We start from the raw sequence: 10,922 nt of genomic DNA, 5'->3' as shown, positions 1-10,922 counted from the left end.
CTCTTGCAACCACTTTTCCATTTGTAATTTTGTATTATTTATCTTAAAGAGGGCCCCTGGAATTGTATAAGCTTCAGCTTGAATGCATCATGGATTTGCCCCATCTGTATCAACTCCATTTAACCACTGGTTAAAGGGATGGAAAGTGGGGTGCTGGACTTTGATATTTCTGAGCTGCAGCTGTGTTCAATGAGGTTAAGATTCTATGTATTGCCCTGGAGACAGTAGAAGTAGAGGGGGAGGGTAAGTCACTGCCATGGTCAAGTCCAAAATTGAAGAACTTCACTTTTCAATGAATAATTCTAGATTTAGCACTTTCCTAGATTTAGATGTGTCAAATCTGGAGGATATTCCAACTAGAAGAGTTAGAATTAGTGACCTTGAGCCAAGTCTTAATCCTGTCAGAAAATAAGACTGAGTGACTTGGAGAGTGGTAGATGACAAAGACAAGAAAGGCTCAAGGGTTTTTTAGTATGCTTGGCTGAACCTCAAAGTAGATGAACTTCCAGAAATGTTGAAAAAGTAACAGTCTGGAAATGATAGGGTTAACTAGCCTTATTTCCTTCATGCCAATTCCTACTTCAAGATTCAGGTATACAGCACCTAGTGCATACCGCTGTCATGGTACTCACTGTCACGACTAATTAGCTTGTTTGTTTCCCCCTGTGGAGTATGAACTTCTTGGAGGAACAAATGAGCAGAAGGTTTACTGGGTCTGTTTGCTTAAATAAATATAAGTTCTATGCAGGACGTCAATGTTTAATCATTTTATCCTAATTCCCATTATGTAGTAGACACTTTCTAGATGTTTGTTGCATTAAGAATGGAAAAATGAATGATAAAACATATTATTTCCAACAATGTTCCTAAAAGTACCACTTTCCTTTAATATCAATTTCTACCATTGGCTACTAACATTTCTTTCTCCAGAGTTAGCCCATCAAAATTTATGAGAATGTCCTGGAATTTTTTTTTTAAAAAAAGGAGATGCAGTGTTCCAGCTCACTTGGATTAATTTTGTTTTTAATCTGTGCTTTGAAATTTATTGTCCTCATTTTGACGATGGCCCTTCTAAATTTTTTACTGACTCAGATTAATCTCAACATTCTAGGTTGACCTTAATATTGTCACTTGCATGGATAGGGTAGCTTTCTGGAGGTCAATATTTCATTTTGGGAATAAGAAATAAGAATGATTTAGTATAGATAAATTCCATCTCATAGCAAAATAAATATTTTTATTTAAGGTCAATAATCCTTTTACACTGAAAGAGTTATGAATTTTTTGTTTGTTTGTTTGAATGCGACCTCTAATTCTTCAACCTTAAGACAGTTATTATAGACATGTTCCCACTCATGGGCCAAAATCAGTTTTTGTGGATGGCTTTAAACCATAATTTATTTTGGGAAAACAGATATTCCAAGCCCAAACCTTCTGTGATTTGGCTAAGTACTTGGCATGCATTCCTTTACCATAACTCAGATTTAGGAAGCAGAAACTAATATTGTTTGAGCATCCTCTGTGAATCAAACCCAGTGCTAATACCATTATAAGATAACATTACTACACCTAATTTATTCTCTTTAGTGATCTTATAATTTTAGGTGCCATTATTTCTGCTTCAAAAGTGAAGAAATGGAGACTTAAAGAAATTAAATAACCTGTCCACATGCAGCTAGTAAATGGCAGAGCCAGGATTCAAAACCCATTATTTTTGGGCTTCTATGGTGTTTCACTCTACCACACTGCTTTGGTGTTCCCATCTGCCACAAAAGGAAAGGAATTCATGTCAAATACTGGAAAGTAGTCCCAGTGTTTACATCTCCTCAGAAAAAAAGTCACATACGAATTCAAGATGTTTCCCACTTAAGGGATACTGCTTCAATGAAGCCTTCCTTACTCTGCTCCACAACCATCTTTTCCTTTTCAGAATTCCTACCAGGCTTCTGTTTATTTCACTCTGCTAGAACATTCTCTTTATTCTCTTATGTGTGCTTTGCTTTTCTTAAAAGCCCATCATTTTCCAAAAGCATTCTATGCTTCTTTTATGCCCATTATGGGGTTCAGCCCAAAACTAGGATCATAGCAGAACTGGAATCAATGTACAATCCATATTGAATTGAAAAGGATTCACATACAAAGCAAATATATTTTTAAAAAATTAAAATATTTACCCCATATTCATATGATCTTTTAAGTCCATATTAGTTTTGGTGGTGGTAAGAATTGCTATTCTCTTCAACTTTCGATAGCATTTTTCAAACAGTTTCCTTTCTTTCATTAAATCATTGGTTAACTCATTGAGAAGCACCAAGAACTGGAAAGTCAGGAAAGACTGGGTTTCAATGCCAGCATTGCTGGGTATCCTTGAGGAAGTTGTTTGGCCTCTCTGATCCGTGGTTTCTTTGGTTGTGGAATAACGATAATAACTCACTCACAGGGTTTAATATGATAATATGTGTTAAGTATCCAGAACAGTAATTGGCAACTAATTGGCACTTAGTAAATATATGTTCCCTCCCCTTCTGTTAGTATTATATGTTCTCTGTATCTGTTCTTACCTTTCCCACTTACATATGAGGGAAATTAGGAATCTGCAGGATACAACTAAAGTGTGAGCACATCACTCTTCCTCAGCAGGGTGCTTGATGTACACTCATGCTTTTTTCCCAACCGTCCCCACAGCTGTGCGTGCCCTTCATCTTGCTCCCCACTTCAGCTGCTGGAGTTTGTCATAGCCAAGCTCAAATGCTAAGGCTTCCTTTATTCTTCCAGCTGAAGCTCTACCTCTTCTGGCTTCCTCTCAGAGTGTGTTATCTCTGTTCAATGTCCCTCTCGGAACATTCATCACATCCTATAGCCGTAGATTTCACCATTGTCTCATTTCATCCAAGTACAAGTTCCGAGGCTTTTCCCCGCACACGTAAACTGCATTCTAGACTTCAAGGACCCCCTCCTTCTGTGTGGGGAGCACATGAATGTCTGACATCACTGTAAAGAAAAGTGTCTGCATGGGTCAGTGTTGAAAGTCTCAACAAGTCCTTGGGCCATGAGAAGGCATGCCTTCTTCTCGATGATCAACAGTCGCTATGTAAGGGACTCTTAAAGAAAAGCACTCATCAGACAGTGACGAGAAGGGACCCAGTGGATGGTCCTCAGTGCCTGCAATATAAGGCACCCTACAGGTTTTAAAGTGGCTTCCACCTTTTCCCTGTTGCTGGTGAAAAATGAGGTTAGGCTGACTCCATTCCCCTTCACATGTCCCATTGGGTCATATCACCAATTTCATGGCGACACCAAACTCACACGAGGATAAGCCACATATTCCCAGCCTGGGTGACCATCCTGTATCCATCATTCATGAGTTCTTTCTTCAGCTTTTTCCAGATCATCATTGCAGCATAAACTCAATTTTACTTCGCTCAGGGTCTCCTCTTTTGATTCTCAAGAAACTAGGCCAAGCATTTCTTTTTGCAAATCAAAAGCTTTTACTTTCCATTATGGTGTCTGATATAAGCTTCAAGAGCTTATTTTGAAGTAAAAAAAGAAAATTAACATTTTTTTCTTTCTCTCTGGTTTAAAAGTCCTGCTTCCCTGAGAATTATTTTGTAGATTCTTCTAAATGAAAAAGCGGTCACATACAAGGAAGAGCAGAAAGGAAAATTGCCAAGGTTGATATTTTAGTATAACATATTTGACATGACTTTATATTATAGATATTTGCATACATGGCATCTTTTCTAAAAATTGTAAACTCCTTAAAGTCACAGTTTTGATCTTGTCTCTCTGTATATCCTCTCAAAGTACCTAGCCTTTTGTCTTTCATACAGTAAGTAAATAGTAAATATTTTTTAAATTCAATTGTAAAAGCAAAATACATACTTTTTTGAAAACCCAAGGGCAAAAAGCCACATGAAAATAACTTGGGGCATAATAAATACAGAGACACTACAATGTGCTAATTGATCTGGACTTACAAAACAATGGTATTTTTTTAAATTAAAAACATACTAAGAATTGTACTAGCCTTGTGCAGAAGGCCACATTATAAAAAAGATTTTAGTGAGATAGGCAACACAATTTCAAAATGTTCTTTACATACCCTGCTGGAATTCTACATTCAATCTAAATCAATTATGACTCATTTAATTAATTGTGCCTGTGCAGCCAACTCAAAATCAAATTATTTATAAAAACCAAGCAATATTAGTTGGTTGAAGATATTGCAAATGAAATTTAAAAACTGCTCTGATTTTAGATGTAAAATAATTCACCCTTTCTTTCTTTTTTTTTTTTTCGATTGCTATTGTTTTTATTCAGGCGACAAAGGGGAAAAGGGCTTGCTTGGAATACCTGGAGGAAAAGGCAAAGCCGGTATGATATGCTCATTTTTCCTCTTTGATTTCTAGCATCATTCCAAATGTATCCATCTCAAAAATAAGTATGTTTTAGATAAAAACAAGAGTCCTTTCAGTGTGTTTAACCTTATTTCCCTTGGGCTAGAGGAAAGGAAAGAAGAGAACTTTCCTCTCTATCCACCGATGACTTTCCAAGCCCTGGGGAAGGGAATGACGGCACATTCCACCCCTGCCATGCTTACTGTTAGAAGCAAACACAACACATCAGGAAGCAGCCCTCATTCTCCTGGGCCAAGAGTAAAATCCAGCAATAGGACCTGCGTCAGCATGCCATGCCTCACATTCCACTAGCATCTCAACCAAATAATGGTCAGCCAGTAGCAACCTGGCCTGACCCAAATAGACCCCCTGGTTATAGGACATGCTTTCTATGGCCAGGGAGATTCTCCCAGAACATTATAAAAGAGTTTTATTTTCAGCACTTTCTGCAGGGAGAGGAGGTAGATTGTTCTTGAGTAATTTCAATTGTTTCTATCCACAGGAGTGTAGTGAAGACAAATTCTGAGAACTGCTTTACATTCCTTATATTTAACTGTGAATATGGATAAATAAAGCCATATATTTCCCTCTGGCTAATAAAGTTATTTTTAATTTTCACACTGTTAAAGAAAAAAATCAAATGAAAATGTTGATATGAATGGCCATTACATAGAAAAAGGGAATCATTTGAATTTCACATCATTTTCTTTATATTTCCTGCTCTATACAACAATATTTGTAGGTAGTTGAAAGGGTAGGTGATCAAAGAAGAATGAATTACAAAATCATAGTTAATCCACAAACTGAACAACTGGCTCTTAAAATTGTAAATTGGATCTGTTTCCAGGATTTAATCCTAGTCCTTGAAACACACAACTATACTTTAAATGAATAATCAGAATTAACATTTAATTTAATCATTAAAATTTTCTTCTGTCTTGGGAGAGTTATGTGAGCCAGTGAATAATGCAGAAACAGCAGAGAGGAATGGCTGGAAATATGTTTTAAGAAAGCTGTAAAAATTTTAGTCTGAGATTGGGCAGACCCATTCTGTGTTCAAACAAAAATGCCAAATGGTCCAATGTGTGTGCAGTGGTTTGTCATATTTATTCTTCTTTTTAAAAATATAGTTTAGAATTGTTTTTTAACCCATTCAAAACATTTAAAAATATATTTTCTGGATTTCTAAAAATAATTTAAATTGGAAGCCTTGTTTTAAGTAAAAGGTTTAAAGTATACTCATTGACAGAGAGATAGAGCCAGACTAGAAAAAGATAATAAATATTGGAAAGAGAGCAATGTTCCTTTCAACCGGTCTGCATGTGCTTCAACATGACTTCACAGTTTTTGTCATTTAAAAGGCACTGTCTGTGATTGTGGAAGATATCGGAAAGTTGTTGGACAACTGGATATTAGTGTTTCTCGTCTCAAGACATCCATGAAGTTCGTCAAGAATGGTGAGCATATTCTCTTTTGCTTTGTGCTATATATCGATTGATTAGTCTCTTTCAACACTGTAATTTCAATACTCCTAGCAGGAAATACGTTGTGTTGGGCAAAGGTCCATTAATGTGGTGTCTCCAGTTTAAAAGTCTCTCAAAATGCTAATTATCCAACAGACTACAGGACACTTCAAGTCCACTATACATATATTCACACATATGTGCATTGCTTATGGGTAGAAAAGGTATTTTCCTAAGAAAGAGGAATGGAGAAAAGGGCAGAGTTTTGTAACATGTGCCTTAAAAATAAAAAGAGACAGCAAGAGTCAAACAGAAGTAGCATTTCAGACAATAGAATTAATAATAACAACAACTGCTACTTTCTTGAGTATGTGGAATAGTGCATAACTACTAGTATTACCTCCATGAGTTTTCATAATAATGGTTATGATGTAGATACTATGATTAAACTGAAGCTTACAGAGAGGACCTTGCCCATAGATACAAACCTAATGAGCACTGGAGCAGGGATTTGAATACAGGTTTCTCTGACTCCTCTACTCACAGGACAAACCAGTATGAACGTTACGTGTTTCTGTAAGTTTTGCAGTTTCCCATATTGGTCATTTTTGTCCATTTCCCCATGATAGTTATCAGTAAAAGCCCTTAAAATAGGAAGAGCTTATGTATTATCTTCTGAGACAGTATTAATAAGGGAACTATTGTAGTTACTGTTACAATTGGTTTCATTTTGCTATATTTTCATGTATTGCAGTCCAGCTGTATTTGTTGTACATTGTTGGAAGCCCATAGATGTCATCTTGTGTTCATCCTCATCTTGTAATACTAGAGGCAAAGAAAATGCTTGATGTTAACTAACCACCCTAATTATTATATAACCCTGTTATAACCCACACTGAAGATTCTGTCCCTAATATGACTTTGACTGTCATGAATAAACCAGACCACAAATGTAGAACATAGAGCAATAGTTCCTAACATTTTAGTGGTCATAGGCTTCTTTGTGAGTTTAAGTTATGGGCCCCAAAATGCATATATATTTATGGCCCAAAACATACATGGCATGTTATGAGCTCAGGGTGATTTTGAGTCCCCAGTTCTGTCCTGAAGCTTACTCAGTAGCTCATTCTCCCTCTTGTACCTGGCATGAAGTATGGACAATCTCAATCCATGTACATGTTCAAAGCCCAGGAATTTGGCCCCAAATGGGCAAACCTCTATATTGTTCCTACGCCATTTCAATTAGCATTTACCATCCCCTGAAATATTTCAGGCACTGAGCCTAAAGAGCATCAAAGACATGATCATTGTCCTCAAGACATTCACAGTTGAGTTGGAGAGACACACAAGCAAACAATTAGACTAGAATGTGTTGAATGCTATAAAGGAAAAAGTGGAAGGGGCAATGGAAACACAGGAAACAGCACACAAGAACTGTCATGTCTGTCCAGGGGCATTGGAAAGACTTCTTATAGGAGAAAGAATTTCCATGGAGAGCTAAAGGACGAGTAGGATTTTGCCAGGCAGAGAAGCAGTGGTAAGACTTCCCAGGCATGAAAGGTGTGGAAACAATAGAGAGAAGAGCATTCTCATGGGACTACAAGTGTGGCTAAAACACAAACTATGTTGGGAAAAGTAGCATAAGATGTTCTGTATGGCCATTCATGTAACAAGTCTTTGTCAACATGCTCCCTGCTGGACAGCTGTGGGACATTGAGGAAGAAGAAAGCAGAGGACAAGTAGTAGAAGTTAGTTCTCCATTTGATAACTAGAAAGGGGAAGAAAAAATTAAACCAGTGACTACCTTATAATAGGGCCTTGCAAAATAATTCTCTAACATCAAGTAAATGAATTTAAATCTGGCAATATTATATGCTTGCCTTTCTCTTGTTGAGATACATAATGATACTCTTCTTTTCCTCCTTGCAAAGTCATAGCAGGGATTAGAGAAACTGAAGAGAAGTTCTACTACATTGTGCAGGAGGAGAAGAACTACCGGGAATCTCTGACCCACTGCAGGATTCGGGGTGGAATGCTGGCCATGCCCAAGGATGAAGCTGCCAACACACTCATTGCCGACTATGTGGCCAAGAGTGGCTTCTTCCGGGTGTTCATTGGGGTGAATGACCTGGAAAGGGAGGGACAGTATGTGTTCACAGACAACACTCCACTGCAGAACTACAGCAACTGGAATGAGGGAGAACCCAGCGACCCCTACGGTCATGAGGACTGTGTAGAAATGCTGAGCTCTGGCAGATGGAATGACACAGAGTGCCATCTTACCATGTACTTTGTCTGTGAGTTTGTTAAGAAGAAAAAGTAATTTCCCTCCTGCTATGCATTTATTTCCCTGTGGCTACCATTATAGTTGTTTGTATCCATCCTTTTCTTCCTAATTACACTAAATTTGTTCTGACTCAAGACAAGTAGGAAATGCTAGACTGAGGTCTGGAATCTCTATCACCTTGCTCTTTTGTGATGATTTTGACATTTTCATACATGGTATATTATTGACCCAATAGCTCACCAGGTTACATGAATCCCCAGATAGAGTTTGAATCACTCCTTATGCAGGAGGTGGTTGTCTATGTCTCAAAGGAAATGTTCCCTTGGCATTTGCTCTGCCACCTCTCCCTAGAGGCCTAAACCACTAGGGAGAGTGTATAATTGCACAATTGGTTGATGACGATTAGGTTGGTTGGTGAAGATTAGGCTAACCTGCCCCTGCCCAAAGCCAAGCATATATAAGAGGGCCTTCTGTGGATAATATCAAGATTTTTGAACCCAAGATAACCAGTTCTTTAATCAGTCACCCACCATGGCCATAGCCATACTTGTAAGTTCTCCTTGCTTGCACAAACACGGAAATGCTTTAACCCCACACCTCTGTCTGAGGAACTTCTAGCCTTGTGTCCTGTTTCAGACAATGTGGAATCATCGGGACTCCTTCTGTGCTTCTGATCGACAGCCTTCACTAAAGTATAATAAGCGGGTCTTATAACCCTTTCTGTAGGCCCAAACCTTAATGTCAGGCCCCTAGATATTAACAGTCCAATTTAAGGAAAAGGGAACTCTAGAAATCAAAAGAAAAAAAAGAGGGAATTTGTTTCCACACAATATTATAATATTTATAGTCCTCCTGCTAAATTGTCCCCTGCTATTAACATGACTCCATTTTTCTTTGATTTAGGTTTACCTATATCAACTTTCCTCCCCTTAGGCATTGGGAATGAGGGAAGATCTTTATGAAGCCTTCAGAAAACCCTAGAAGCTTCGAGGTGTTGCCAACACCAAGTCTCCAGGTCCCTTTCTCCTTGCCTTTAATATATCACTCATGGTGAAACTTCACTGGAGGCCTTTTACTCACTGTAAATTTATGTGGTAAAAACCCATACTGGAAATATCCTTTCTAATACTCTGACGTTACAGAAATGAGTCAGGCACGGAATTTGGAACATGCCTAGAACTCACATTTATTGAGCTGGTAAAATTCTACCTTGAACTGCAAGTCAAACCTCAGAACAGCTTTCACTTGGAACTTTAAAAATAAGCAATTCAAAGAAACTGTAGATTATCACCTTATAAACTGCTGCTCCAGATATGGTTTGTGACATATGACTAGACTGTTTAAAATGCTGGCAAATGGTTAATGAAACAAGAGAAACTGATCAACAACATATGTTCACCTTAAACCATCTGTCCATGATTTCACCCATGACTAACTGGTTATGAGGTAGGATTTAATTAGGCTATTTCTGTGTGCTCAACAAGGGTCACAAATTCAGATCTTACAGGGACCAGACAAATGACATAAATAAATGAAGTGGAACAGGTGGGGACCCTTACTACACTGAACACAGCTTGCCCTTCTAAAAGAGCCAGCTGCTCCTCAGTGGCTGCTGCTGTTACCATGGAGGACCCAATCTTGCTACAGGTTTTGATATTTCAAGAGAAATCAGAAAGCTGGAACTTTGTAAAATATCTTCCTACTTTTATATGTTGGCAACTAATTAATTTTTAACCCAGATTTTAAGTCATACAAAAGACTTCCAGCCAAAAATATGATCATTCCATTTCTCACCTCTGGAGAAAAGTTCTGAAGGTTCTAAACATATAGAATATCATTAGGATATGATGACATTCATGTCAAGGTGTCCCATTAATACCGTATTCAGTTCAGCTCAATAATAGGAATTTGTTAAATGTTTAACATTTATCAGGTTATTAAACTAGTTACTTAGACTCTTTTGAGAAAGTAGCATAGGATATTTTGAAGGCAAGGAATCTTGTAATAAAAATTACAAAGCAGGACATCATATCAAAGCCAGTATCCTTGGGTAAAATGCCAGCCAAGATCATAAAAAAAAAGAACCTAGAAATACGTGCAGGAAAAGAAAGGGATAAGAAGCGAGAAAGGAAGAAAAGCACAACAAACATTGCTTAGGGGAAGCTCCTCTTGGGATCCATGTTCTGATTCCTTCTAAGCCTCCAAAGTATGAGTATGTATTGTGTGTACTTTAAGTGCTATTATTATTTGCTATGAATGTTATAATAATAGCAACAGTTCTCTCAATGACTCATCTTTGCTATTATACTTTCAAGAGAAGATAACAGAGCTTTAAAGAATAGAATGTATCCTGCAACCTTGCCTGGAAGAAATTTTGAAGGCACCACACACTTAGTTAGAATTACTGTGAAAACTCTTATTTGTGATGCACTCTGTGCTTTGTAAAATGCCTTTGCATATCATTTCTCATTTGATAAACTGTGGAGTACAAAGAGCAGACATTTTCACTGCCATTTTCCCAATGATAATACTGAGGCCCAAGGAAGCTAAGCAATTTACCAGACAGACTCAGCTCATTTGAAAGAAAAGCAGGCCCCCAGCCTGCTGATTGAGACTGCCAATCCACTGTCCTCTCCAGCCTCTGCCCATTGCTCTGACATGGAATGGAAGTTCATCCAAAATGGCCTTGTGATAGCAGGGGCTCAAATAATTTCTATTACATTCCAAAGTCAAAGATGAGGATTAATTTACAGAGATGCTAAGGATTCAGAAACT

At 37.8% G+C, this 10,922-nt stretch overlaps 1 protein-coding gene across 1 annotated transcript in view; it reads left to right on the top strand.

Moving 5' to 3' along the window:
• The window catches only part of COLEC10 (collectin sub-family member 10 (C-type lectin)), a 35,434-nt gene extending 27,135 nt beyond the window's left edge, over nucleotides 1–8,299 (top strand). The window contains exons 4-6 of the mRNA XM_012646550.1: nucleotides 4,321–4,374; nucleotides 5,759–5,854; nucleotides 7,792–8,299. Of these exons, the coding sequence (XP_012502004.1) occupies nucleotides 4,321–4,374; nucleotides 5,759–5,854; nucleotides 7,792–8,183 (542 nt within the window). The 3' untranslated portion in view covers nucleotides 8,184–8,299. The remainder of the gene's footprint in view (nucleotides 1–4,320; nucleotides 4,375–5,758; nucleotides 5,855–7,791) is intronic.
• Nucleotides 8,300–10,922: the final 2,623 nt, after the last annotated feature.

This window comes from Propithecus coquereli, unplaced genomic scaffold, assembly GCF_000956105.1.
Source record: "Propithecus coquereli isolate 6110/MARCELLA unplaced genomic scaffold, Pcoq_1.0 Scaffold247, whole genome shotgun sequence".
Lineage (NCBI taxonomy): Eukaryota > Metazoa > Chordata > Mammalia > Primates > Indriidae > Propithecus > Propithecus coquereli.
The sequence above is the reverse complement of the archived record's forward strand: the minus strand, read 5'-3'. Positions and strand labels throughout refer to the sequence as shown.